The following is a 25,782-nucleotide window of genomic DNA, read 5'->3' on the forward strand; positions in this document are numbered from 1 at the left end:
ATAGAAAAGAAAGAAAAAAAATGTACTTGATGTAGAATTGTGAAAATTAACCAACAGAATGTTTTCTAGCACATAAGAAGGGATCTAGTAGGTGTCTATTTTTTGCCCCCTCTCATTCTGACTAAATAAATGATTTCAAGAATACATATTAGCTTAATGTATTCTTACATTAAGAATATAAGTTCTTATATTCTTGGTTTGTGTTAAGACCCTTGGTACTCTTGTTTTGTGTTAAGAAATAAAATAACTGGGTTAAAGAATTACCATTTTCTTTAAATTTTAGCTAATGTTTTTCTATAGCTGCCTGGTCTTTTTTTTTTTTTTTTAATTTTTCTGCAGTAATTCAATTTCATTGAAATTGAATTTCAATTTGGGCAGTTTGCCCAGCTTTAAAAGGTTATTATTCACAGTGATACAGTAAGAGAGGTATGATCGTGGGATTTCTTAACAGTGGTGTAGGAAAGTGTTTTGCGTGATCAGCTTTCCTTTTGCAGTGACTTGGAAGTTCTCAGGAAGGTAGAGGAAACTTACTCTCCTCCTTCAGTGAGATTAGAGCCGTGTTATCACTACAATGGATGTTCATTTGGGGCTTGTTCATAAAAGACATCCCTATGTCTTTCAGCATTTTTATTCTCAACTCTTCTTTAATTATATTCAGAGCTAGGAGAAAAAAAAGTGGGCTGTCTGGTTAAACAGTATCTGCTCTCACTCCTGCTTGTCCCCAGAACCCTATGGGCCTCATCTTTGGATGACCTTTGATGACGCAAAGGATTCCAAGGTGAATATTTCTAGAATCTGTGTGTGTACACTGTGTGTGTGTGTGTGCGCACACAGCTCCCCTATATCTCAGGACTCATCCATGGAAACTGGAGGAAATTGATCTTCTAAATTTTCCCTTTGACCTCTGCCTTCCTGCTACCCCATCGCTACAATGAATAATTTGAGGAATATAAAAATGTCCTCTAGAAGTAGCAGAAAATGTGACAGGATCGTAATAATGAAAGTGTGCAAAATTATGAAATGAGACGTGTCCAAAGTACACGAGGCAGTGCTCCTTTTGATAGTTCAGCATCTGGGTCACTTCTGTAGTAGTTAGGGATAGCAGATGATATCCCTGTCTGCCCTGTCTCAGGAGGGAGAGGGAAATGAGGAGACTCCATGATCTCAAAGCCGGAGGGATCTAGGAAAGCCAATCCATTTGCTTCTTGTACTTGTAAATATACAGTGTGTTTGTGATCCTATGGAGAAATTCCCAGTGCCTTTCACCTGTGTAAAGCAGGCTTGATGACAGGGTCCCTGCCCAGTTCTGCAGCCTTTCCTCTCTTCACTTGTCTTTCTTGAGTCCCATGCCCAGTTCTCTTGAAAAACCCATAGGTTTCTGAATACTCACGCTTCTGCCCAGGCCCTGTCTACCACCTGGAAACAAAGCTCAGCCAAGGATGCAAAATCAAAGGAAAACTTGCACCCTAGAGAAGAATTTCCAAAATTGTCTACATTTTTAAAAAATAAAAGATAACTGTAGCTTCACATACATTTGTAAGAAATAATACAGAGACATGCCTTGTATACTTTCCTCAACTTCCCTCATTTTTCAGATCCTTGGCACCACTGTCAAGATTATTCCAGTTCTATTTTTGATATACACACACACCCTTATAGGAAGACTTATTTTCAGGTTTTTAACAGCTTTGCTATATAAAACCTTGCTATATAAAAGTTGTAAATATTTAAGGTATACAACTTGATGGTTGAATACATGTTTATGTTGTGAAATGATCATCATAATCAGGCTAATAAACATATGCATCACCTCTACATGGCTATCACTGTGTGTGTGTGTGTGTGTGTGTGTGTGTGTGTCTCCCCATTTCCTTCTCTGCTCAGCCTGGACCACCACCATTGTAATATCTACTTCCCAGTGTAACTGTTGCAGATCCTGCATATAAGTGAGATCATGCGGTATTTCTCTATATCACAGGTGGACTTTTAGTATAATTCTGGTGTTGCCACATACTGACCCTTATCAAATAAACTAAATTTTATGAGATATGCTTTCTCATTTAAAAAACAAAACAAAACAATGAAAATCACTTGATGAGTTATGGTTAAAATTAAGTAACAGAATATTTTAAATAATTGTTATTATTTTGTAACATATGAGCAGTGATTTAGAATGATGTCCGTTAGTTTTCACATTTCCTTTACCTGTGACTTGGAAATAAATTATTTAAAAAACACATATTAGTTTACTTTCAAAATTATTGCCTTTGCTTTGTCTTTTTTTAAACAGAAATTCTTTTCTTTTTTTTTTTTAGATTTTTATTTATTATTTGACAGATAGAGATCACAAGTATGCAACGAGGTAGGCAGAGAGAGGAGAGGGGGGGAAGCAGGCTCCCCACTGAGCAGAGAGCCCAAAGTGGGGCTCAATCCCAGGACCTTGGGACCATGATCTGAGCCCAAGGCAGAGGCTTTAACCCACTGAGACACCCAGGCACCCCTGCCTTTGCTTTGTCGTAACTAATAGAATAACTTGCTTACATACTTACAGATTTTTTAAAGAATTTCATCTGATTGCAAAATAAATATTTTAGCATTATAAGAGTTTTTTCTTATTGCTTTCATAGCTGTCCAGTCTTATTTCATAATTATAATAGCCTCTTCAACTGAATATACTAATGAAAAGTTAATATCCTCCCCTGTTTCTGCAGTAATTCTTTTTCTCTAGAAATCTCCTTCTGTCTGCCTGGCTTTACTCAATTATTGTTCATGACTATATGGGAAGAGTCCAGAGTACTTTATGGGATTTCTCAGCAATGTCCTAGACCAAACTTCGATGTCTCCTGGTTTGCCTCATTCTTCCCAGGGAGCTGATGGACTCTGATATTCCTCAGGAATGAATAAATGCAGGTTCTCCCTTTCTTCCAGAATTGGTTCTGCAGTGGTTCCTCATGCAGGCTTGGATGGAATCTGTTGACTCCTGGAAAAATCCAAACCGATCATCCCTTCTGAGTGAATACTGTAAATTGATTTCCTGGTTTTTAGAATTAATGCATATTTTATGTCATAACAAACTACCACATGTTTTTCAAAGTGGTTGTCCCTTTTTTCATTATCAGAGGTGAGAAAAGAGAAAGGATGATATCGTATGTCATGGCGAAGGTAGAGATGTACAGTAGGTTTGACTTTGGAATAGTCTATTTTTGCTCTGTAAATCTTGCTGACAATTAGAGGGGAGTGCAGGGCTCCAAGTGTGTGTATATTTATGGGGTGTGAACAGGGACAGGGTAGGTGAGCTGATTGCAAGGACCAAGAAGATGAGTTCCGAATACTTCGTCTTTTCTCATGCCTCCTATAAATCCCATATCCATCCTTTTATTCCTTTTGAATCTCTGATTTTGATGAGGGAGCAGGAGGCTGGCTGAGGACAAAGCAAAAGCTGGCGCCTTGCACCCCCTCTTCACCCGCTCCCCTCCATAAGTCCCCAGGCAGCCCTGACTGCCATGAACAATAAGCAAATAGTTAACTTGCAGAGCTCACAATCCTGCTAGACAGGAGTCTCCCTTGGTTTACAAATGTTCTAAATCTCACTAACAAAGCAGGATTGTGAGACCCCACCAAAAAGTCTCCCAAAGATCTTAATGTTAATGGCTGGTCTAAAGACAACATTGATCAGCAGCAAGGGCAAGGCCTCCGGCAGGCCTGGAACATCCTGACACCTTGTAGGCCCTCTTTAGCATATGAAAACTCCACTGAAACCTCCCTTCCCCTCACCTTCCCCCAACAGCAGGGTACATAACCTGCCATCCCTCACAACCCGGGGCAGCAGCTCTTCCTGACCACAGGTCCTGTCCCCGTGCTTTAATAAACCACCATTTTGCACCAAAGATGTCTCAAGAATTCTTTCTTGGTCATCGGCTCCGGACCTCAGCCCACCAAACCTCACCTAGGTTCTAGAACTTCAATTTGACCTCATATCCTAGCCCCAAACACCTAAGCTTTCCCTCCAGACTTCATGTGAGAAGTTTGTGTGAGGGCAAGAGCTTCTGAAATGTGAAGAAAGATATTTTTGGCAGTACGGGGTGTAAAAGGATCTCTTCTCTTCAGCTCTCCAGAGCTCCCTTACTTCTAAAACCCAAATCCCAGTACCTGTTACACATTTCTGCTTAAGTTGAGATAGGGTAGCTTTGTGCTGTAAAGCCTTGGCTCAGTCTGTAATTTGAAAATTACACGTACACAGAGAACCCGATGATTTTGAGCTTGTCTGAGAGAGATAACAAAAAATTCATCTGGAAAATGTGGGAGGGACGCGGAGACCCAAGAGAAGATGAGCGGGTGGAAGGGTAGGAGGGTAGGAGGATGGCTCTGGAGGATGTCCTGGGAACCACCTGTAAGACATGAGATTCAGGTGGGAGAAATCAGTGAAGAAATCAGAGCTTGCCGGTACAAGGAAACATGGGCTTGTGGTTGGAAACCTGAATGAACCACCTTCTCCTACCACCCAAAGTCTTTCTCTGGAGCTCAGCGCATTGCTGTGATCCACATTCCAGTTTACTATGCTCTCCGGGATCAGGGAATAAAAAGTCCTCTTTAGGGCTTTGTGTCCCACTCCATTTCCTATATCTCCTGCTGGGAAAGAATCTAAATGAAAGCTCTCCCACTTTGGGCCCATGAATTTTAACTGTTTTCAGTCTGAAAAACAAAACAAAACCAAACACAGGCCACAGGAAGTAATGTGGTTCAATTGCGCTGGCACAGAATGGGTAAACAACAGGAATTGATAAGTATCTGAGTACGCTTTAAAAACAAAACAGAGAAGACAGGAAAAATTGTTAATGTTCTGCACAGGAACCGATACCAGGGTTCATACCAGAATTCACATGCACCACAGCAATTAAGTTGGCTACAAGAGTAACAGTGGAACAGAACCATGATTATTGTTAGCAAGTTCAATGCAATTAAAATACTAGAGCTGGGGGCGTCTGGGTGGCTCAGTGGGTTAAAGCCTCTGCTTTCGGCTCAGGTCATGATCCCAGGGTTCTGGGATCCAGCCCCATGTCGGGCTCTTTGCTCTGCAGGGAGCCTGCTTCCTCCTCTCTCTCTCTCTGCCTCTCTGCCTACTTGTGATCTCTGTCTGTAAAAAAAAAAAAAAAAAAAAAAAAAAAAATACTACAGCTGTATAACTGTGTGTTTTTCTATTCAAATATCATTCCTTACTATGCAGCCATCAAAAGCAAAACAAAACAAAACACCCCCAAATCTTGCCATTTGCGACGACATGAATGGAACTAGAGGGTATTATGCTAAGTGAAATAAGTCAGTCAGGTAAAGACAAGTATCATATGATCTCACTGACATGAGGAATTCGAGAAACAAGCAAGATCAAACAAGATCATGGGGGAAGGAAGGGAAAAATGAAATAAGATGAAACCAGAGAGGGAGACAAACCATAAGAGACTCTTAATCTCAGGAAGCAAACTGAGGTTTGCTGGAAGGGACTGGGGAGGGAGGGATGGGGAGGGTCTGTGCTATGGTGAGTTCTGTGAATTGTGTAAGACTGATGCAGCACAGACCTGTACCCCTGAAATGAATAATACATTATATGTTAATAAAAAGAAAAATCATTCCCTGTGTTCAGCGCCTTGTAATAGAACTGAGACAAAAAGGAACAACATAGAAAATGCCCTTCCTGCCTTCATAAAATGTACTGTTGTTTGGGTACGGGGCTGCAGGAAGGATACTTGATGATAGGATCATAAGACAAAGGTGATTAAAAAATGCCAGCTTTCAGAATGTAATTTGCCCAAAATTTAGATGATTATGATTGCACTTGAAAAGCATCACACGTTTATTCATTATTATGAAAAACTTACTTCAGTATGGCTCAGTAATTCTGCTTGCATGATTTTCAGTTCCTGCCTCATAGCTCTAAGTGATTCAAAAGGAGTTTCTAAGCCCCGATGACCTTACATTTCTGTGGGTTACAAACAATGCCAAAATATGTGTGCTTTAATTTTCCAAGCTGTGTTTCTCATTTGCCCTGCGGGGTCTCATGTTGGCTCATGTGTGAAGTTTGCTGTGCTCTGCCATTCTGCCAGGCAGGGTCCATGGTGGAGCTTCCACCACCATGCAATTCCCCATCTAAAACATGTTATCAGAACAAGATAGATGATGGCACAAAAGTGCATGTAGGAAATACAAGATGTTCCAGTCCTGCCTCTGACTGAGATTAAAAGGGCAAATTTTTCCCAAAGGAAGTAAAGAATGAAAAATTATGGAGGTGTGTTACTCAGTAAAAGATTATGCTTGAATACTGCCATGTATTAACCTCCATGTTCTCACCTGCCTCCTAGCTGTTGGGTTACAAGACACTGACTTGGTTCTACTATGGTTAATTTCTGCAAGTCTTCCTTTTCAGACCTGTCTGCATAAGAAATAGAAACTGGTAGTTAACTGGTATACTCCTAAGATTCAATGACATTTTAGAAAAATTTTCTCCATCGGCTCACACTGAAGAAACTTTTAAATTTGATTTTTACTATTCACAATGATGCCTGTGATGAAGTTCTAGAACCTAGGTGAGGTTCAGTGGGCTGAGGTCCAGAGCCTGTGACCAAGAAAGAATTCTTGAGACATCTTTGGTGCAAAATGGTGGTTTATTAAAGCACGGGGACAGGACCTGTGGTCAGGAAGAGCTGCTGCCCCGCGTTGTAAGGGATGACAGGTTATACACATTGAGGTTGGGGGAAGGTGAGGGGAAGGGAGGTTTCAACAGAGTTTTCATATGTTAAAGAGGGCCTACAAAGGTGCCAGGAGGAGGCCTTGCCCTTTGTGGCTTGATCAATGTCGTCTTTAGGCCAGCCATTAACATCAAGATAATTAGTTGGGAGATTCTTGGTAGGGTGTTATGATCCTGCTATCATTTACATTCCCTTCTACCTCAGCCTCCTCCAGTTTCATTTATGATGGGGAGGGAGACATTAGGGCTTGAGGAATGGAGAGTTATTTGCTTCTGGAAATTTGTGCTATTGATAAGGCATCCTCCCTGTTTGTAGATCTCCAGGACATTTGTAGAGCAAGGGATATTCGTGTCTTGCAGGATTGTGATCTCTGCAAGTTAACTATTTGTTTGTTTATTGTTTATGGCAGTCAGGGGTAACTGAGGAATGCTACACATATTACTGAGGGGGAGCAGATGGAGAGGGGGTGCAAAGTGCCAGCCCTTGCTCTGTCTTCAGCCAGACTCCTGCTCCCTCATCACCTGCTAATAGTAACTATGTCTGCCCATATTTACAGAGCTTTATGACTGATTGTCTTTCCCGTTGCAGTCTGCATTGCAAGAGTTCAGGCGCCAAGCCTTTCCAGATGATTATTTTTATCTTTCCTGGCTTGACTGGGGCTTGAATATAGCATAAGCTCAACAAATAATTATAGGATTGAACTGAAATGCTGAGTATTCAGGCTGTATCATTTTACTTCTCATTGTTTTCTTACTCAAATATTCATGCTGGAGTAAGCTGGGGTAGGAGTAAGAATGTAGTGACTGGGTGCCTGGCTGGTGCAGGTCCTAGAACACACCCTTTCCTGACACCCTTGTGGTGTCTTCTCGCTGCTATTTTTTAAGTTTCCATTCTGCTTCCTTTCTTTCATTTCCCCTTCTCAGATTTTAAGTTTCATTTCTACCCAGTTCCTAAACAGAAACTTCCTTGTTTTCAGTTATCAGTTTTCTGGCTTGGTGAGTCAGTCTTGCCCATATCTGCTTCTGAACTCCACGGAGCGAAGACTTCTCCACTTCAGCCTAAAGGTCTGTGGGGCAGTTTGTGAAGGCAAAGGGCAGGAAGTTTGGGAGGAACAGAGTGAATGTATTTGGATGAATTTAATTTGTGGTTCTGAAGCTGCTCTTAAAGGAGAGAGACTGCTTGTATGTTTTCTGCAGAAGAGAGATATATTGAGTTTGGGGATGGTATGATAGCTGAAAAAGGAAGACTTAAGAACACTGAGACCCTTGTTTGCTTCTTGGAGGGATCATCATTATTTCTTAGGCTGAATTACTCTCATCTTCTTTCTATTCTGAGGTTTTGACTTTTCTACCTTGCTAAGGTGAGCCAAAGTAACTTTTTTTTTCAGAAATAGGAAAATCTTTTTTTCTTTTCCTCCAGTGAAGTGTGTGAGATGGGGCCCTGTTTTCCCTTTTCATAAAAGCCCAAGCTCCGGGGCGCCAGGGTGGCTCAGTGGGTTAAAGCCTCTGCCTTAGGCTCAGGTCATGATCTCAGCATCCTGGAATTGAGCCCTGCATCGGGCTCTCTGCTCAACAGGGAGCCTGCTTCCCCATCTCTCTCTCTGCCTGCCTCTATGTCTACTTGCGATCTCCCTCTCTGTCAAATAAATAAATAAAATCTTAAAAAAAAAAAAAAAAAAAGCCCAAGCTCCTTGAGAGAGCCAGTAGAGACAAGAGTCCTTATCTGGACTTGTGGGAGGGAAAGGAATCTTAGGACCTGTGCCAAGGAGAAGACACTCTTGTAACTCCTCCTATTACTCTTCTTGTACTGATAATTTCTGAAAAGTTGTCCAGAACTTTCCTGATAAATCACCACTTTTGGTTAGCCTGATGAGAGAGGCTGGATGATCAGACTGATGTCCACCTCTCCAGCTCCCACACAATCACTTGTCTCTCTGGGGCTCCAGATACAGGGAATTTGTTCTCTTCTGAGTGAACATAGCTTACTCTCACCTCAGCAGCACCCGACGACACTCTGATGTCCACTCCTGATTTAGAACTTGTCCTCCATCATCTTAGACATACTTTTCCATTGCTAAACTCCTTACTTTTCCATTGCTAAACTCCTCACTCCATTTTCTCTGCACAGAGCTAAGGAAAGGAGTCGGTAATTTCTCAGAAAGGACTCCATCTTAATCTTACCTCTGAACACCTTGTATCATATCTCTGTGTTACATAATATTTTGATGTGTACTTTCCTTTCTTCTCCCTTTTCAAAAGTCATTGGTCTGTCTCTTACATCTAGACAAGTTTCATATCTGGTGCTTATTAATTGTTTACTCAGGGGGCTAGTACAGTGTCCAATGGATGGGAGAAAATGGGCTTTAAATTTTTTAAAATACTTTTGATTAAATTCACAAGAGCAAAAGCATATAACTGTGATGAAAAAAAATTGTATTAACACCTACTGAACAGTCAGTAAATATTAAGCATCTATAAAGGATTATAATCTGGGTGAGTGGAGAGAAAGTAAACAAATAACAAAAGAATGATGCAGTATAAGAAAAGACAAAAATAAAGAAATAATAGCATTAAAAAAGGAAAAAGACCCATCACAGGGCTTAGTATTTATAGTGTACCCTGGTAAAGTGCTTTGTAGGTTTTTTTTTTTAAACTATTATTATGTTTGTTTAGCCAACATACAGTACATCATGAATATTTGATTCAGTGATTCACTAGTCACAGGTAACACCCGTGCAGGCTTTGCAATTTAAAATAGTTTTCAGGCTAGGTCTCAGTGTGGGAAGGTGATTTTCAGCTGAGTTTTCAAGGAATTGATGGATTTAAGATGGATTTTTTCCCCCGGAGTGATCAAGGAACGCATAAGGCAGCCAGTGTGGGTGGGGAAGGAGTAGGAGCTGGGCTGAGGGAATGATGCAACAGAGGGAATGTATAATGTGGACCTACGTTGACCATGATAAAGAGTGACTCAAATTGAACGACATGTATTTGACTGGAGAAATAGTAAGATTAATGGATGCTTAAAAAAAAATCATTCTTGCTGGTGGTGTGAACAGTGATGAGAGCAGATTGTATGAGATGAATGACAGTATCAGGGAAACTGGTGGGGGACCTTTTCCTGGAATTCAGGTAAAAGACTCAGGTGGATGAGATCTAATTTGAGACAGACAAGAATGAGCCTACCATACCTTATGAACTCTAAAAGAATGATCTGTAGGTCATTTGATTCTATTTCTACATTTGAAGAAAGGGAGTACTCTTATTTCTCAAGGATTTTTATATAAGGGATAAATAGGTCTAAGTGATTTGTAAATTGCAACTGATTATAAAATTGTTAGTGATGAAATTACCTCCTGATTGTGGCCCTTGCTGTGTCTGTAGGTGTCTCTGGGGATTGAATTTGAGGACATGGAAAGGCTCTGGGTGGAACAGGTGAATTGGGAGATAAATTCTTCTGGACCATTAGAGAACTGCTAATAGATAGAAAGAAAAGATGAAAAGCTGATGAGAAAGGTCTAAGCATGCACAGAGGGATGAGGAGATTCTAACTTTATATATTCATGACACTGTGTTCCTGTGTATGATGCACTGTTCTAGGTATTGAGGCTCCGTCAGTGCACAAAACCATGCCTGATGTATGCATGAATTGCTTTTTAGGAGGAAGAGGCAGACATTTAAAGATGCTATGTATTACATAGCAAAAATAAGAGAAATATAGCAAATGTACCGCAAGCAATAGTATCAGCAGTTTTGCTATAGAGAAGTCAAAGCAGGTCCTGATAAGAGGGCTGAAGAAGAGATTGATGAAACAAAAGAGTGAGTCATGCTGAGAAGGGAGAGCGGTTCCCTGCAGAGGGAGAAGCAAGTGCAAAGTTTCTCTGAGGCAGCAGTGGCTTTTGTACTTTTGACTTTAAGAAACTGGAAAGAAAGGCAGGTTAGATGAAGCTCAATAGTAGTATCCTAGGTGAAAGAATTCAGTCTCAAAAGATCATATTATAATTCTACTTATGCAAATTGACCAGAAAAGGCAAATCTATAAAAACATATGATCAATGGTTCCCCAAGGCTCAGGTTCAGAATGGGGATGACCGCTAATGGCACTCAGTTGGTTTTCAAGTGAAAACCATGTTTCAGAACATGGAAATGTTCTGAAATTGGACTGTGGGGAAAGTTATACAGTTCCCTAAGTTTGCTAGAATCATTGTATTGTACCCTTAAAATCAACGCATTTGATTTAAACATAACTTGATAAAGCTGTTTTTATTTTTGTTTTTTTTTTTTGGTTGGTGAATTAACATTTAAAAAAAATTAATTTTTTAATAAACATATGATGTATTATTAACTCCAGGGGTATAGGCCTATGAATCACCAGGTTTACACAGTTCACAGTACTCACATAGCACATACCTTCCCCAATGTCCATAAACCGCCCCCATCCCCCACAACCCTCAGTTTGTTTTGGGAGATTAGGAGTCTCTTATGGTTTGTCTCCCTCCCGATCCCATCTTGTTTCATTTATTACCTTCCTACCCGCCAAACTCCCCACGTTGCTTCTCTACTTCCTCATATCAGGGAGATCATATTATAATTATCTTTCTCCGATTGACAATAAAGTTGTTTTTAAAAGGTGAGTCATGCCAAACCCTAAGAGACTCAACCTCACAAAGCAAACTGAGGATTGCAGGGGGGTGGGAGGGTAGGGATAGGGTGGCTGGGTTATGGACATTGGAGAGAGTATGGGCTATTCTGAGTGCTGTGAAATGTGTAAGCCTGATGATTCACAGACCCCTGGGGCAAATAATACATTATATGTTAATTAAAAAAAAAAAAGGTGAATCATGCAAATATCAGGGGTCGGATCACCCACACAGGAGAAGAACAGTGCAAAAACCCAGGGGCCATAGTGGATTTAGTATATTTAACAGAGAGGATGTGTTTGGGGTGGGGAAAAAAAGACAGAAAAAAATTGATGGGTTACACAAGATTCTTGGTAGGAAGGGCTTCAATACCAGGAGGAGAAGAGAAACTAGCAAGCTTGTCCTAGTGGGGTGAAATTTGTCATGTAACATTAAATGAGAGGAAAGTGTTTGCAATTATTACTAAGAGCCCTTTTCATTCTGATACTGACCTATTCCTCTTGTTTGTTTTCTTTCCTTTATTGTATATTCCTTTATTGTATATTAATGTTTTGCCCATTCTGAATCTCTACATAATCAGTATCCTTTCTATTTCTGCCTTTCTTATCATGCTGCTTTCAACATTCTCTGCCCTGCAGGAGTCTGTGAGCAAGACAGGACTCCACTGTCAGGACAAGAAGAAAGGAGGAGAGCACTGCAATGAATTTTCCAGCACAGATGAACATACAGATGGAAGTGACCTGCCCCATCTGCCTGGATCTTCTGACAATGCCCCTGAGTCTGGACTGTGGCCACAGCTTCTGCCAAGCTTGCATCACTGCAAAGAGTCAGGATTCAGGGGTCCACCAAGGAGGGGAAAGCAACTGCCCAGTGTGCCAGTGCAAATACCAGTTTTGGAATCTCCGACCTAATCAGCCCCTGGCCAACATAGTGAAGAAAGTCAAAGAGAACATGAGCCCATGGCAGAAAAAGCTCTGTGAGCACCATGGAGAAAAACTCCTGATCTTCTGTAAGGAGGATGGGAAATTAATTTGCCAGCACTGTGCCCAGTCTCGGGAGCACAGTGGTCATCAAATATTCTTCATGGAGAAGGTGGCCAAGAACTATCAGGTAGGCCCAAAGGAGAAAGTAGATGTGGCAGAAAATTACCTCAAGTGAATCCTTCACTTTTTAAAATTATTTTCTTCCCTTTGTCATCGTAGAACTGAGCTCTGCGATCTCTTTCCATATCCTTGTTTAGCTTCTGAGATTTAAAGGAAATTTTTGTGCACTCTATTTTTTTTATCAGAAATAAGTCTAGGCTACAAAGAGAAGTTGGATGAATGGAGAAATACTCCCCAAGATGAATCTTATTTCTCCTTTGAGCAGAAGGGTTTCTGGAGAACATGGTTGGTTGGATGAGGGGAACCTGTCAATGAGATGAAAGGACTTTCCTTGCTGCAGGATCAATTCTTCCTCTCGGAAGAGAGAGATTCAGGTTACTCTTGATCAAGGGATGGTCGCTTGCATCATCCAGGGATGCAGAGTATATTAACCTCTTCAGATTTTTGTCTACATCTTAGATTCTAATCACCAGTTTCATTTCTGTAACCTGTTCTCTTCTGAGATGAGTCTGATTTCTTCCCTCTATCCAGGTGCTATAAAAGCTCATAGCTTAACTCTGGTGATTCTTTTCTCACAGGAAAAGCTCCAGGCAGCACTGAAGAAACTGAGGAAGGAGCAGCCGAAAATGGAGGAGTTGGAAGCTAGCATCAGAGAGGAGAAAGCTTCCTGGAAGGCAGGAAGAGATATTTCCTGAGGGAGTACAGAAAACTGGCAGCACCTCAGTCCAGTCACAAGGAGGCCTCTTCCTCTTTGTTACCTCAGATTAATGAGTTTGGGGGCTTCTCAACTGGTCCTGATTTCGCTCCTTTCCTGTTGAGGGTTGGGTACCAGAGAGGATACATATCACAAGTGAAACCAAATATTTGGAGGTGAAGACATGGAGGAAAGCAATGTAAAAATGACTCATGAATCCCATGTCCAGTATCTATCATCATGTCTGAGGCACAAATACTTCCAGAAAACACACCAAGGAAAGCCCTGTGTTCCCTATTTAGGAGCTGTGGGTGGAAAGGGTTCCTAGGCAGTGTGGCATGATTACCCAGGACAGGTGTCTGCAATCCTAGCCTCATCCAGGTGTTGCTTTGTGTCTCGGGGTGGGCCTCGTTAAAGCAGACTTTAATATATTCCTTTGGGAGAAACTCAGGAGAAAAGAGTTGGGAAATGGTTTTCTCAGTAGTTGTTCTCTGACTGTTCCCTTCTCTTTGAGAAGTCCCTGAAGAAAATAGTTCTTGTCTTGGCACCCAGGCCCAGATAATGTAAGCTCTTGGCCAGACAGACTGACTGCCTCTTTCTCTTCTCATCCCCAAAGAATCATATGCAGACTGAGAGACAAAGGATTCTGAAAGGGTTTAATGACATGAGAGCAACCCTGGACAGCGAGGAGAAGAGGGTGCTACAAAAGCTGGAGGAAGATGAAGTGAATGTGCTGGATAACTTGGTAGTGGCCAGAGACCAACTGGCCCAGCAGAAGCAGTGCTTAAGGGAGCTCATCTCAGATATTGAACATCAGATATGGGGATCATCAGTAGACACAGTGCAGGTAAGGCTTGGGTTGGAGCTCCACATGATGAGATTCAGGGTAAACAGAGAGAGAATATTTTCTTCTCTGCTGGGTTCCCAAACTTGCTTCCTCATGGCGACATTCAAGGCTCTTGGGCCTCTCAGTATACCTTCTGTGTCATTTCAAGGGTCATAGGGATAATTCAAAGTATGAATGGCAAAGGAAATTGCCATTGTTTGTAATTTATGAAAGGCAGTGCAAAAAATTTGGAGAGAAATTCTTTTTTTTTAAGATTTTATTTATTCATTTGTCAGAGAGAGAGAGAGGGAGAGCGAGCAAGCACAGGCAGACAGAGTGGAAGGCAGAGTCAGAGGGAGAAGCAGGCTCCCTGCGGAGCAAGGAGCCCGATGTGGGACTCGATCCGAGGACACTGGGATCATGACCTGAGCCGAAGGCAGCTGCTTAACCAACTGAGCCACCCAGGCGTCCCTGGAGAGAAATTCTTTATAAGCTCCCATTATCTGTCTTCTTGCATTTGTAAGGCATCTCTTCACTAAGTTTAATCAAATACCACAAATCTTTGTTTATGTTTGATTTTCTTGTTGTTGTTGAGTCCAGACTGTGCAAAACCTGTGGTTTTGATTTGCATTTCCAAGTGTAGACCAATAATGTTGAACATCTTTCCATGCGGTTTATTGGAGATTTGTATATCTTCTTTGGAGAAATATCTATTCAAATTCTTTCCCCATTTTTCCAATTGGGTTGTTTGCTTTTTATTGTTGAGTTGTAGAAGTTTGTTGTATGTTCTCTATACTAATACCTTATCAGATATATGATTTGCAAATATCTTATCCCTTTTTGTACATTGTATCTTTACTGTCTTCCTGGTGTTCTTTGATGCACAGAAATTTTTAACTTTGGTGTGGTCCAACTTAATTATTTTTCTTTTATTCCCTGTCCTTTTCTTCCTGTCATATCCAAGAAATCATTACAGATCCAATATTGTGAAGATTTTTCTTTTTCTTTTCTTCAGTGTTATACTTTCAGATCTTAAGTTTAGATCTTTAATTGCTCTTACATCATAATTTATATGTGATATTAGTCATCCATGTTTAATATTATTGTAACTGTTGTATTATATTCAGCCTTTTTAGGGAGAAATAATTTGGTAAAAAGGGTGAGGAGATGACAGTGAAGAAATGGGTTGTATGGGCCATCTGTCCAATCTTAATTCAATTAATTCTTTTTTTTCTTGGTAACAACCTCTTGATTGACCCATTAAGAACCATCCTCATCCTCAGTCCATAGAGTTGGTTAGGGTTTATAAAATCGGTAGCATCAGGCATGTATGTGTCTCTCAATTCTAGGTAAATCAGAATATGAGATTCCCATATGCTTACCAATGATGCAGTACTTATTTTAAGATAGGGACCTGACCCAATTTAGGTCAATGATTTTTATGCCTTAGAATTTTACTATCATAAGTAGAAAGAGAAGTTCCCTTTTTCAGCAAGTAATATATCAGATATTATCATTTAAAGCAGGAGATTCAAGTTGATTCCATACAGAGTCTATAAAGAAAGCCAATATTGCAGGTGGAAAATAGAATTTGAGAAGAAAAGATTCGGATGACAAAATTTTCATTTAAAAACCTAGCTATGACTAAAGTTACACCTGCCCCAGAATTTATTCTTCTTTTCTTTTTTTCCATTTTATTTTATTTTATTTCTTTTTAGTGTTGCAGCATTCATTGTTTATGCATCACACCCAGTGCTCCATGCAATATGATTCTTCTTTCTTTTAACTTTAAACCGGTCTTAGTCATATACAATAACAAAAAAAAAAAAGCCTAATACAGAGAATAAAACTTTATCTGAGGACCTAGAGCCAACTGATGGTCAAGACTTTGTTGGTATAAATGGGTTAGGCTGGAGAGAGGGAAACCAAATATATTGGTACATTTCTGTTCAACAAATTAGGCAAATAACGGCTATGCTGGGAATAAAAAGATGGCTAAAAGATTTTGAGGATATAAGCTGGACTGGCTTAATACAATATTAGAATTCAGAGTAGACTTTTATAGTTTCTAAAGCCGTGACTGAGTAGACATTGGTATCATTTTGGACAGTGGGATGTAAATAGTTGGGAAATAGTAACCTACATTTTAGACTTCCTAGGGTTCTGGTTCCTGTGGCTTATTTCATGCTTAAAAACTTATTTCATCCCAACTGTCGGCAATATAGAGGACATATATAGAATGAGTAGAGGGAAGCCAGAGAAACATTTGTTTGAAGTTCTTTATTACTTGTACCTGCAGTGAAAGAAAATATACTTTTGGAGAACTATTATTATTAATTTATCATCTTTGACTCTCCAGAGCCTGGAATGATATCTGGCTAATATGGGTTTCACCTTTATTTCTCTCTAGAATACATAAAAGCATGATGAATTAATGAGGTCTCCTCATGAATGTATTTTTTGTAATGTCAAAGTCTCTTATCTACTTGTTAAATGTATCACACCTCGAAGTACTCGAAATCATCTTTCTAACATCCTTACATGAGCCCTTGGGATGGTTGATCTCAGTCTTATCTCTATATTTTGTTCTTCATACTCTGATAATCTATTTATTCACCTCATACCAAGGAGCTTTAGGGGTCTAAGGTGGAGAAAAATTTTTAATTTAGGAGATCTTATAACTCTTGGAGGGTTGTCAGACAAAATACAGGATGCATAATTAAATTTTAATTTCAGATAAATAATAAGTTGTTTTCTTATAGTAGAAGGGTATTCTGGTATCCTAAATATTACAAGAGGTATACTTAAACTAAAGTATCTTAAATTAAATTTTAATTAGCCATTTTTATTTTCTAAATATGGCAATCCTATACATGACTCATGTTTTCTCTCTTCTCCCCAGGATATGATTAATGTCATGAAAAGGTATGTGTAGGAGACCAGGTATGGTCCTTTTTTTTATGTGAAGACAGAATTATAGCCATAAGAGTTATTGGGATTAATCAGAATAATAATAAAAAAAAAGTCACCGAGCTGGGGAATTTGGGAATTATATCATTACAAATTTTTGATCACGGATGAAGATTTTCAGTGGAATTGGGGTGGTGGGAGGTCACAGAGCTAGGGCCAACGAGATCATGGTTTCACTCATTCCGGTCAAGCCTGTCTCTGCTGCAGTTTGTTTCCATATTTCATGGGTGCCTATCTTATTTCAGAGAAGACCCTATCCTCCCTCTGCCAAGCCCCCAAATTTTCCACAAGGACAGCTCCTCTGCATTTATTTTCTTCCTGATATTAGAAGAAACAAGGTCTTTCTAGTGGTTTTATTTGCACTTCCAAAAAAAAAGTCTCTAGTCTTGGGGAACAGTGGCTTCATCCTAATGCCAATAATTAATCTCTTCTTGCTTATATACATTAACATCTTGTAGAAAATACATTTTTCTGTCTAATGTTGCCTACCCACTTGGCGACATCAAGGTCTTCCTAAACACATGAAATTCAGACCACCATTCATTTGGTTGTCATATCTTCTTCTTTTCCAGATGTTTGTAATGTTTCCCCAGAGAATATAACCTTAAATATTATTTATTATCTGGACATCTGTACTGGGATAAAAGGCTTTGGAGACCCTTCACACTTTTAATACAGGAGCTCCATACTTGATAACCTAAATCCTTCTGTAGCCAAGCTCTGGAGCTTCTTACTGATCACATGTCTGGGAACTCACATCTCTGGCCTGTCCCTGGTAGAACCGCTACATGGCAATGACTTCTTTGTATATCAAATAATTTTTTAGAAGTATCAACAGCTCTTAAAGGCACCATTATTTCATCTAGCTTTATTATGAAAAGACAGAGTATGTGGTTAATTTTTCCATTTTAGGAGGAAGAACATGAGTTTCTTTGAGGTGAAGACCCTCTGAAGATCACACAGAGGGTAAATGGAAAGGTAGACATGAGCATATTCCCTCTGGCTGCAGCATCAGGGGTCTCCCCAAACCCTCTTCCCCGGATCTCCAGTGGAGGAGATTCAAGTGCATCAGTGGAGCAAAAAGTAAGGGAAACGGTCTTGCCGAGACTTAAGGTCAGAAGTATGAGGTGATCAATTTTTGTCTTCTCTAGGAGTGAGAGGTGGACCTTGAAGAAGCCAAATATTGTTTCCAAGAAACTGAAGAGTACATTCCGAATTCCAGATCTGAGTGGGATGCTGCAAGTGTTTAAAGGTAAGGGGAATCAGAGGAAGGTTGTAGGTGTGGAATTCTTGTAGTATCAAGCAAAATAAGGCACAATAAGAGGGAGGATGTTTTTAGATGAAAGAAGATGGAGGCCTGAGAAGGAGAGCTAGATCTCTTATGCTGAAAGACCTAAGGGGGAATGGGCAAGGTGTCTGGTTCATTCACCAGTTCATAGCCTCACAGAACTCCCCTCCCTACCCTTATCCTAGTGAGAAGATAGGTATCAGGGTTTACTCCTTTGTTTCTAAGAACATCATTGAAACTTTTGTCATTTCAGAGCTGACAGAGGTCCAACGCTACTGGGGTAAGAAGGAGTTACAGGTTCTTCAAATCACCATATTATGATCCCTTTTTAGACATTGTGGGTACTATGAGGTCCTGTGGTCTTAGCCTCATGTATTCCTCCCCAAACATATGACAGTTCGTAAGTGTTTTACTCATCTCTGACCCACCACATAAGTTCCCCCCAGTCCATTCCTTACATCCTCCCTCACAATGTCGCAAGACACACCTACTCCATATCCATCACCTGACCCTCTCATTTTTTCTTACAGTGGATGTGTTGCTGAAGCCAGTCAATGCTATTTCGAATATTGCCATTTCTGCTGATAAAAGACAAATGACAACTGTGCACAACTTCTCTCTTAAAAATGTATTTATATGTGATTTCTCTGCTTTTGATGTCTTGGGCTACCAACATTTTTCCTCAGGGAAGTATTACTGGGAAGTAGATGTGTCTGAAAAGATTGCCTGGATCCTTGGGGTGTACAGTAAAGCAAGAAACCTCAAGAGAAAAGAGAGCTCTGGGTTTGTTTTTGATCCAAATGTAAATCGTCCAGATGTTTACTCCAGATACAAACCTCAGTTTGGCTACTGGGTTATTGGTTTACAGAATGAATCTGAGTATAAGGTCTTTGAGGAGTCTTCCACCTCTGATCCCAGGATCTTGACTCTTTTCATACCTGTTCCTCCCTGTCGTATTGGGGTTTTCCTTGACTATGAAGCACGTATTGTCTCATTTTTCAATGTCACAAACCATGGGTCACTCATCTACAGGTTTTCTAATTGTCAGTTTTCTCATACTGCTTATCCATATTTTAATCCTTGGAATTGTCAACGCCCCATCACCTTGTGCCCACCGAGTTCCTAAACTTTCTCAGTCCCTCACCCACTTCTGTGTAGCACCCCTTGTCCTGGGGTTCATCTACCACTGAGCTCATCTGCACCATTCTGAACATGTCTTCCTTCTTTTCTCCATCTTTCATTTTAGAATGTTTTTGAGATAGTCTGCTAGGACTGCTGTCACAAAATACCACAGAATGGGAGGCTCAAACAACAGAAATTTCTTGTCTCACAGTTCTGGAGGCTGGAAGTCTAAGACCAAGGTGTCAGCAGAGTTGGTTTTTTTCTGAGCGCTGTGAGGGAAGAGTATATTCCTCACCTTGTAGACGCCTATCTTCTCATCTTCCCAATGTGTATTTTTATGTTCCCAAATCTCTCTTTTTCTAAGGACACCAGTCAGATTGGAAAAGGACCCACCCTAATTACATCATTTTAATTTAGTCACCCCTGTAAAGAACCTATTTCCAAAAAGTCACATTCTCAAGTATTGGGGGTTAGGATTGTAACACAGGAATTTGGGTGGAACACAAGTCAACTTAACAGTCTTTTATACATCCCTACCATGCAGTGAAAGCTTGAGGTTTTCCTTCCTAATATTTTGTCTTCATTAGGGGAGAATGCTTTCTTTTTCTTTATTAGTTTTTGCTTAATATTAGGAGAGAATGCTTATTTGCAAAGGGAACACATCTAATCACTTTTATAGAAAGAGCAGTATTGCTGTACCTCCTCTGACATCTCCTTTCCACATTCCCTCTGTTTTAGGGAATTAACAAAGGAAAAATCATAAATTCTATCCAAGTGCATGGGACATAGAAGAGTGCATAGGAATCTGTCACTAGGTAATGAATCCTTCAGAGTGTGTTGCTTTACCAATAACACCCCTTTATGTATCACAGAGTTAAAGCAGAAGTGCATAAGTAAAATATATAGTAAGAGTAGATTTTTGTACTCAGAGTTTCTAAGGTCAAATCTTGTCTCTTTACTTATAAGCTGTGTAATTTTGAACAAGTCTCTTAGCACCTCTTGGTCTCATTTTCCTGAAGAAAAAAACCTGATGTTAAAGATTGTACATATTTAGTAGGGTCACATTGAGAAATCAAATTTTATTAGAGGTGAAGCACTTACCTAAGTCTTATATGTAAGAATAAATATCTGTTACTGCTGGAAAAGTACGAGCTGTATCGATGAGAATTTTGTTTGTTTGTTTGTTTGGGTTTGGTCTTGCTTTAATAAATGATAATTGACTCTATTGAAGTCTCATTTCTCAGGTCCCCAAATCCCATGCAGACAGTATGAGTTTTCATGATGTGTCCTATAGAGAGGGTCAGGACTAGGCTCATCTCTGCTTATGAGAGACAGCCTTCCGGTGCTCAGTCTTTTTCCTCGTGGAGCAAAACATGAATATGCCACTGCATTTACCTCCCTCTGCACCTTTCACCTGCTTCTCTGCCTTCTCTCGCTTCTCCTTCTACCCCCACTTCCCCTCTCCTCCTCCTCCTTCTCCCTTCTCATCCCCTTTGTCTTTTCACTTTTCCCCATTACCTCCTTCTCCCCCTACTCCTTCTCCCTCTTCTATTCCTTCTCCCCCTTCTCCTCCTCCATCTTCTCCTCCTTCTCCTTCATTAGAGAATATGAATGAACGATAGAACTACCTAGGAGAGTGAAAACACAGATTGTTCGTTGAGAAGCACGTTTTATAAATTAGGACAGGCTAGGCCACTATGCAAAATTTGAATCAAGATTTGCAGGACATGACAGAAAAATGAGAGTCTTGGCCATGCTGGATGAAAATGAGTATGTCTGGCATGGGAGCAATGTCCATATCTTTGCATGTCTATCTATGTGTGTGTGCATATATACATATGGGTATATATACATAGAATCATTTGTGTAAATACATGAACATATATTAACGTTATCCTGGTTAATCCTAACCAATATCCTAAGAGGGAGAAATTTATATCAGGAGATTAAAATAATTTATAAACTGAAAAAAAAAAGGAGTTTATAAGCCATTAAAATTTTCTCCTATGTTCCAACAACTAATGAGTAGGAGAGGCAGAATTAGTATCAGTTGTGTGTTACTCCAGCACCTGTGGCTCTCCTGTGCAACACACCACAGAGAAGGCAGCAGTCTGACTCCCAAGGTGTGGGGAAAAAGGGAGAGCCTGGAAATGTTACCTGTAGGGGAAGCTTGGTGAATCTTAGGGAAAACTGGAGGGGCCATGAAATGCAATTTGATATGCTCATTGCATCTAGCCTAAGGGAGACAGAAGTAGGTCATGACCATAGACAATATTATGGTGAGCTTCTTCATGGTTAGCGTGTTACTGCAGATGACATGAAGAAAGTATCCCTGCCCTCTGTGTAGATGGTGAACATTGGCATTGGAGGTCCTAAGGCGGGACTCTGAAAACAGATCAAATTTTGTATAATGATGATATAGCTCCTTTGCAGCCCTTATCAAATTAAATAAGTTCTGTGGGATTCAATTTCTCCTGTATAAAATAAATAAAAATATTAAAACTTACCAGATGGGGATGTTGTGGGATTTAAATACTAGGATATTTGCGATAACCTGCTGTTTTCTAGTACATAAGCAGTGCCCCAGAGTCATGCCAATTTGTGCTTTTTATTGGTTTCTTTTCTGACTTGATATAAATGATTTTAAGAAAGCACATTCATTCATTCTAAAATCATTAACTTTGCTCTATTTCAAGAAATAGAATAATTTGAGTAACAAAACACAGTCTTTCAAATTTCCTTCTATCGAGTTTTAAAGTAAATAATAGAGTATTGTAAAAATAAGTTCATTCTCCTCATCTCCTATAATCATAGTAAGCCCCTTCAACTTAACGTATTAGGTAAAAATGTATTCATATTCTCCTGGTTTGCAACAACTAACACAAATTCACTGACGGACTTAACTTTTAGGTTTAAAAGAATGCACAGTTACTCTATCACAGTTTCTGTGGATCAGCAGTCTGGGCACAGTTTTCTGGGTTCTCTCCTTTAGCATCTCCCTGGGATGTGTACAAGGTGCTTCCTGAGATAACAGGCGAGAGCAGGGAAGGGCCTAGATCTAAACTAACTTGGGATTTTGGAGCATTCAGTTCCTTGCACTTGCAAGACTGAGACCCTCAGCTTGTACAGAGGGTCCAAACTTCCATAGGAAACTCATAATGTGGCTGTTACTTCTTCAAGGCAGTAGCTGAATGACTGAACACAGGCCTCAGGCCCTGACAGGCACTCTGCGTGGGAGGCAGATGCTGATACTTCAAAACAAAAAGAAAGAGTGTATAGTCCTTTGGAATCCATTCACCTAGCCGCCCTAAAAGTTGTAGGAGCCTTAATTAGATCCTCTCTGGAGGCAGGCGATGTTGCTTCAGTTTGGAAGCATGAGAGGCACTGTGTGGCTGCCTGAGTGCAAGCCCTGTCCTTGCGAGGGCATTAGCGGCCCTGACAGCAGCTGCTGGCCCAGCAGAACAACAGCAGCAGCCAGTGCTCCCCAGCATGAGTAGCAAAGCATGGGGGAGGCTTGGACTCAGCTCACATGAGTCTGCCCCCTCTGTGCCACCTGCTTTCCAGTCCCTACTTGTGTCCCAATCCTGAGGGCCACCCCTGTGACTCATCCAGGGACCAGTCCTTCCTGTTGTCCCCAGGATGGTGGGAGGGCCTTGCCACTTTGCCTGCATGTTTCTGTTTTCAGATATCACCAAGACTAGGTGTTCAATGGATGGCCCTCTATCCCTAGTAAGGACCAGATCCTTTTGCCAAGGTTAGAACTCAATAGGAAGATTAAAGAGAATTGCATTTTTTAGGTATTTTATAGAGCCATGTACTGGTTACTGTGATCTCCGGCAGCAAAATGAAGGAAAAACATAATAGTTTCTGATTTGGGTCAGAAGCCACCACCAATTAGATAAAGTAAACTATTCAGGACACTTGATTAAGATGGAAGGTAAGGAGGACTTTATTCCAAGGGGGCTACTGCAATGGGGTGCTGTAGTGGGGGAGAGAGATTAGCCCAATTCTGAATGCAATAAGGGAAAGTGAGGATTTATAGCTAAGGAGCAGGATGAGAAGTTAGTAGATGGAAAATTACTAACGTTACTAAGGAAATCACTAAAAGGGTACATATTGCTGAAATGACCAACAGAATTTTTGTTGAAGGCAGTCCAGGGTGATAAGATGTTGAAGCGTGTTCAGACCAGCGGTAGCAATTTCCAGAAAATGCAGCAGGATTCTAGACAATGCAGAGAAGGACAGCGGAAGCCTGAAAGTCAGGGCCCAGCCGAGAAGAGAGTTTAGAGGATCCTCACTGAGTTCGATCAAGGAGAGAATTGTCACGACCCAAGACTTTGCCCAAGTCCGACAATGGGCAGGTGTCTGTGGGCCCCAGCAGCCTTCTATTGTGATGTCCCTCACTGCTGAATGTATTACTGGTATGGATAAATTGTCTGTGCACATCTTTCTAATCCTTGGCCCCCAAGCCACCATAGTGACGTTTTTGTGCAACATGTGGAGGACTGCAAACCTCCCTGATTTGGGGTCTATAGTAAATGGCCTGACTTTTTCATTGGGCCTCTAGAGAGCTTTAGGCTGGCATATAAAACAAGCCTCCCCACAGAGATGGGGCATTTAGAGAAAAACCCGTTCTGCTCCTACTAAATTTTTATGATTCCTATGGATGCTCAGCAGAGAGGACCCCACACTTGTCCAAGGGAACAATCAGTGAGCAGACCCTGATTGTCAACTAAACGTGGAGACTAACATGTCCTCCACCCCAGAGCCAACAGGTATGTATCCAATCTTCTGAATTCAGGTGAGGACGGCCTTTGAAAATCTAGACACCGTCTTGCATCGGTCCTACCCATGCAGACTGCTGGGGGACAAGACGATGCTGAAAGAGTGCAAAAAGCCTGTCCCATCCCACCTCTCAGACTACATCACTGCTCAAGGACAGATTCCCCAGACTAAGGGGTGGAGTTTATTGTTGGCAGGTAGAATGCCCTGCCCCACATCAAACCTCAGGGCTCATCAGAGAATCTCATCCGGTCCTGCCTATACTTGACACTTTCATTCCATGTGTCCTGGCCGTACCATAATTTCCACTGACTCAAGCCCCTCTCTCCAGACCCTACAATGTCACATTTGTTTCCTGTTGTCTCTGATAATGGCCCTGGGTTTGCAGCCCAAGCTACAAATCATGGACCTAATCATGGGATGTGTAGTGGACTCTTCATGCTTCATGCCGCACTCAAGCCACAGGGGAAACTGAGGATTTTCATGGACAGTTAATGGATGAGATTTTGCAGCTGATGGTAAGAGATAAGACAACCCCAGCCTGGACTACACATCTCAGATAAACAATCTGGCTTCGCAATTCTCCCAAAAGGACGTTTCTCACTTGCTCCTCAACTTTGGTCAGGTTTTTGCTCCTTTCCTTCAGTTGTATATCCTTCTTTTACAATTTTAACATCTTGGTGTTTGTGGAGGACTCTACAAGGGCCAGCGAATCCCTTCAACCCCTTTCTAAAGATTCAAGCGGATACAAGATTAATATGACAGCAAGGGATGAGAGATTTAAAACTTTTGTGCTGACCAATCCTTTAACATGATGTGTCTTGCTGATTAAGATGGAAAAAATGGTTTCCTATATAAATGCTTTTGTCACCTTACATAGAATCCTTTTGGACTAAAAGGTTTGGATGAAAATAGGGCATTTCAAGAAATATAAAGTTCATTTTTTAAAAGCGACTCGATAGTAACAATATAGGAAAATGAATAACAAACAACAGAGCAAAAATCCTAAACTCTGGGATCTAGCAAGGCATGATAAAGGGGGAAAGACATCAATGGTCTTTCTGATCTTTCAGAATGGACCCTGAAAGCTTTGCCCTGTTCCTGAATTGAAAGTTGGGGTACTGCCTTTCTGAGCTCTTATGAGGACCTCTGGATTCAGACTGACTGTGGGGCCAGCAGTCACACAACAGAACACACAGATGTCATTCATGCCATAAGGCTGATGAACTGGTACTGTACAGACCTATTTTACTGTCCCTGCTCCTCTTCCCCCAGGAGACTTGAAAACAAGTCCCAGAAACCAGCTCCAGGTGTGGAGGCCAATTAAAACGAGGCTGTACCCACCTCGAGTCTAGCCCTGACATAAGTACAGCCATCTTAGCAAAGCAAAAGCTGGCACCTTGCACTGTAAGAGTGGGTTAGCATGAGAATGGCCATCCTGAAGGCTGGGAAGCCATTTTATTGACTGTCCCTAATAGGCCTACACTGTGACACTAAGTAGAAAACTTGAGATAAGAGATGGTGGTACCATAGGGACCAAATGTTAAAGAAAAACAAATAGTTACCTTGCAGAGATCACAATCCTGCAAGACAGGAGTCTCCCTTGGTTTGCAAATGTCCT

At 40.8% G+C, this 25,782-nt stretch overlaps 1 protein-coding gene across 1 annotated transcript in view; it reads left to right on the forward strand.

The window, feature by feature from the left end:
• LOC309840318 (uncharacterized protein) overlaps positions 1-20,604 on the forward strand; it is a 94,680-nt gene extending 74,076 nt beyond the window's left edge. The window contains exons 17-23 of the mRNA XM_082682385.1: positions 12,030-12,486; positions 13,058-13,153; positions 13,790-14,020; positions 16,902-16,924; positions 18,121-18,221; positions 18,511-18,537; positions 18,788-20,604. Of these exons, the coding sequence (XP_082538511.1) occupies positions 12,030-12,486; positions 13,058-13,153; positions 13,790-14,020; positions 16,902-16,924; positions 18,121-18,221; positions 18,511-18,537; positions 18,788-19,383 (1,531 nt within the window). The 3' untranslated portion in view covers positions 19,384-20,604. The remainder of the gene's footprint in view (positions 1-12,029; positions 12,487-13,057; positions 13,154-13,789; positions 14,021-16,901; positions 16,925-18,120; positions 18,222-18,510; positions 18,538-18,787) is intronic.
• Positions 20,605-25,782: the final 5,178 nt, after the last annotated feature.

Source organism: Mustela nivalis (genome assembly GCF_964662115.1).
Source record: "Mustela nivalis genome assembly, chromosome: 9".
NCBI classification, from domain to species: domain Eukaryota; kingdom Metazoa; phylum Chordata; class Mammalia; order Carnivora; family Mustelidae; genus Mustela; species Mustela nivalis.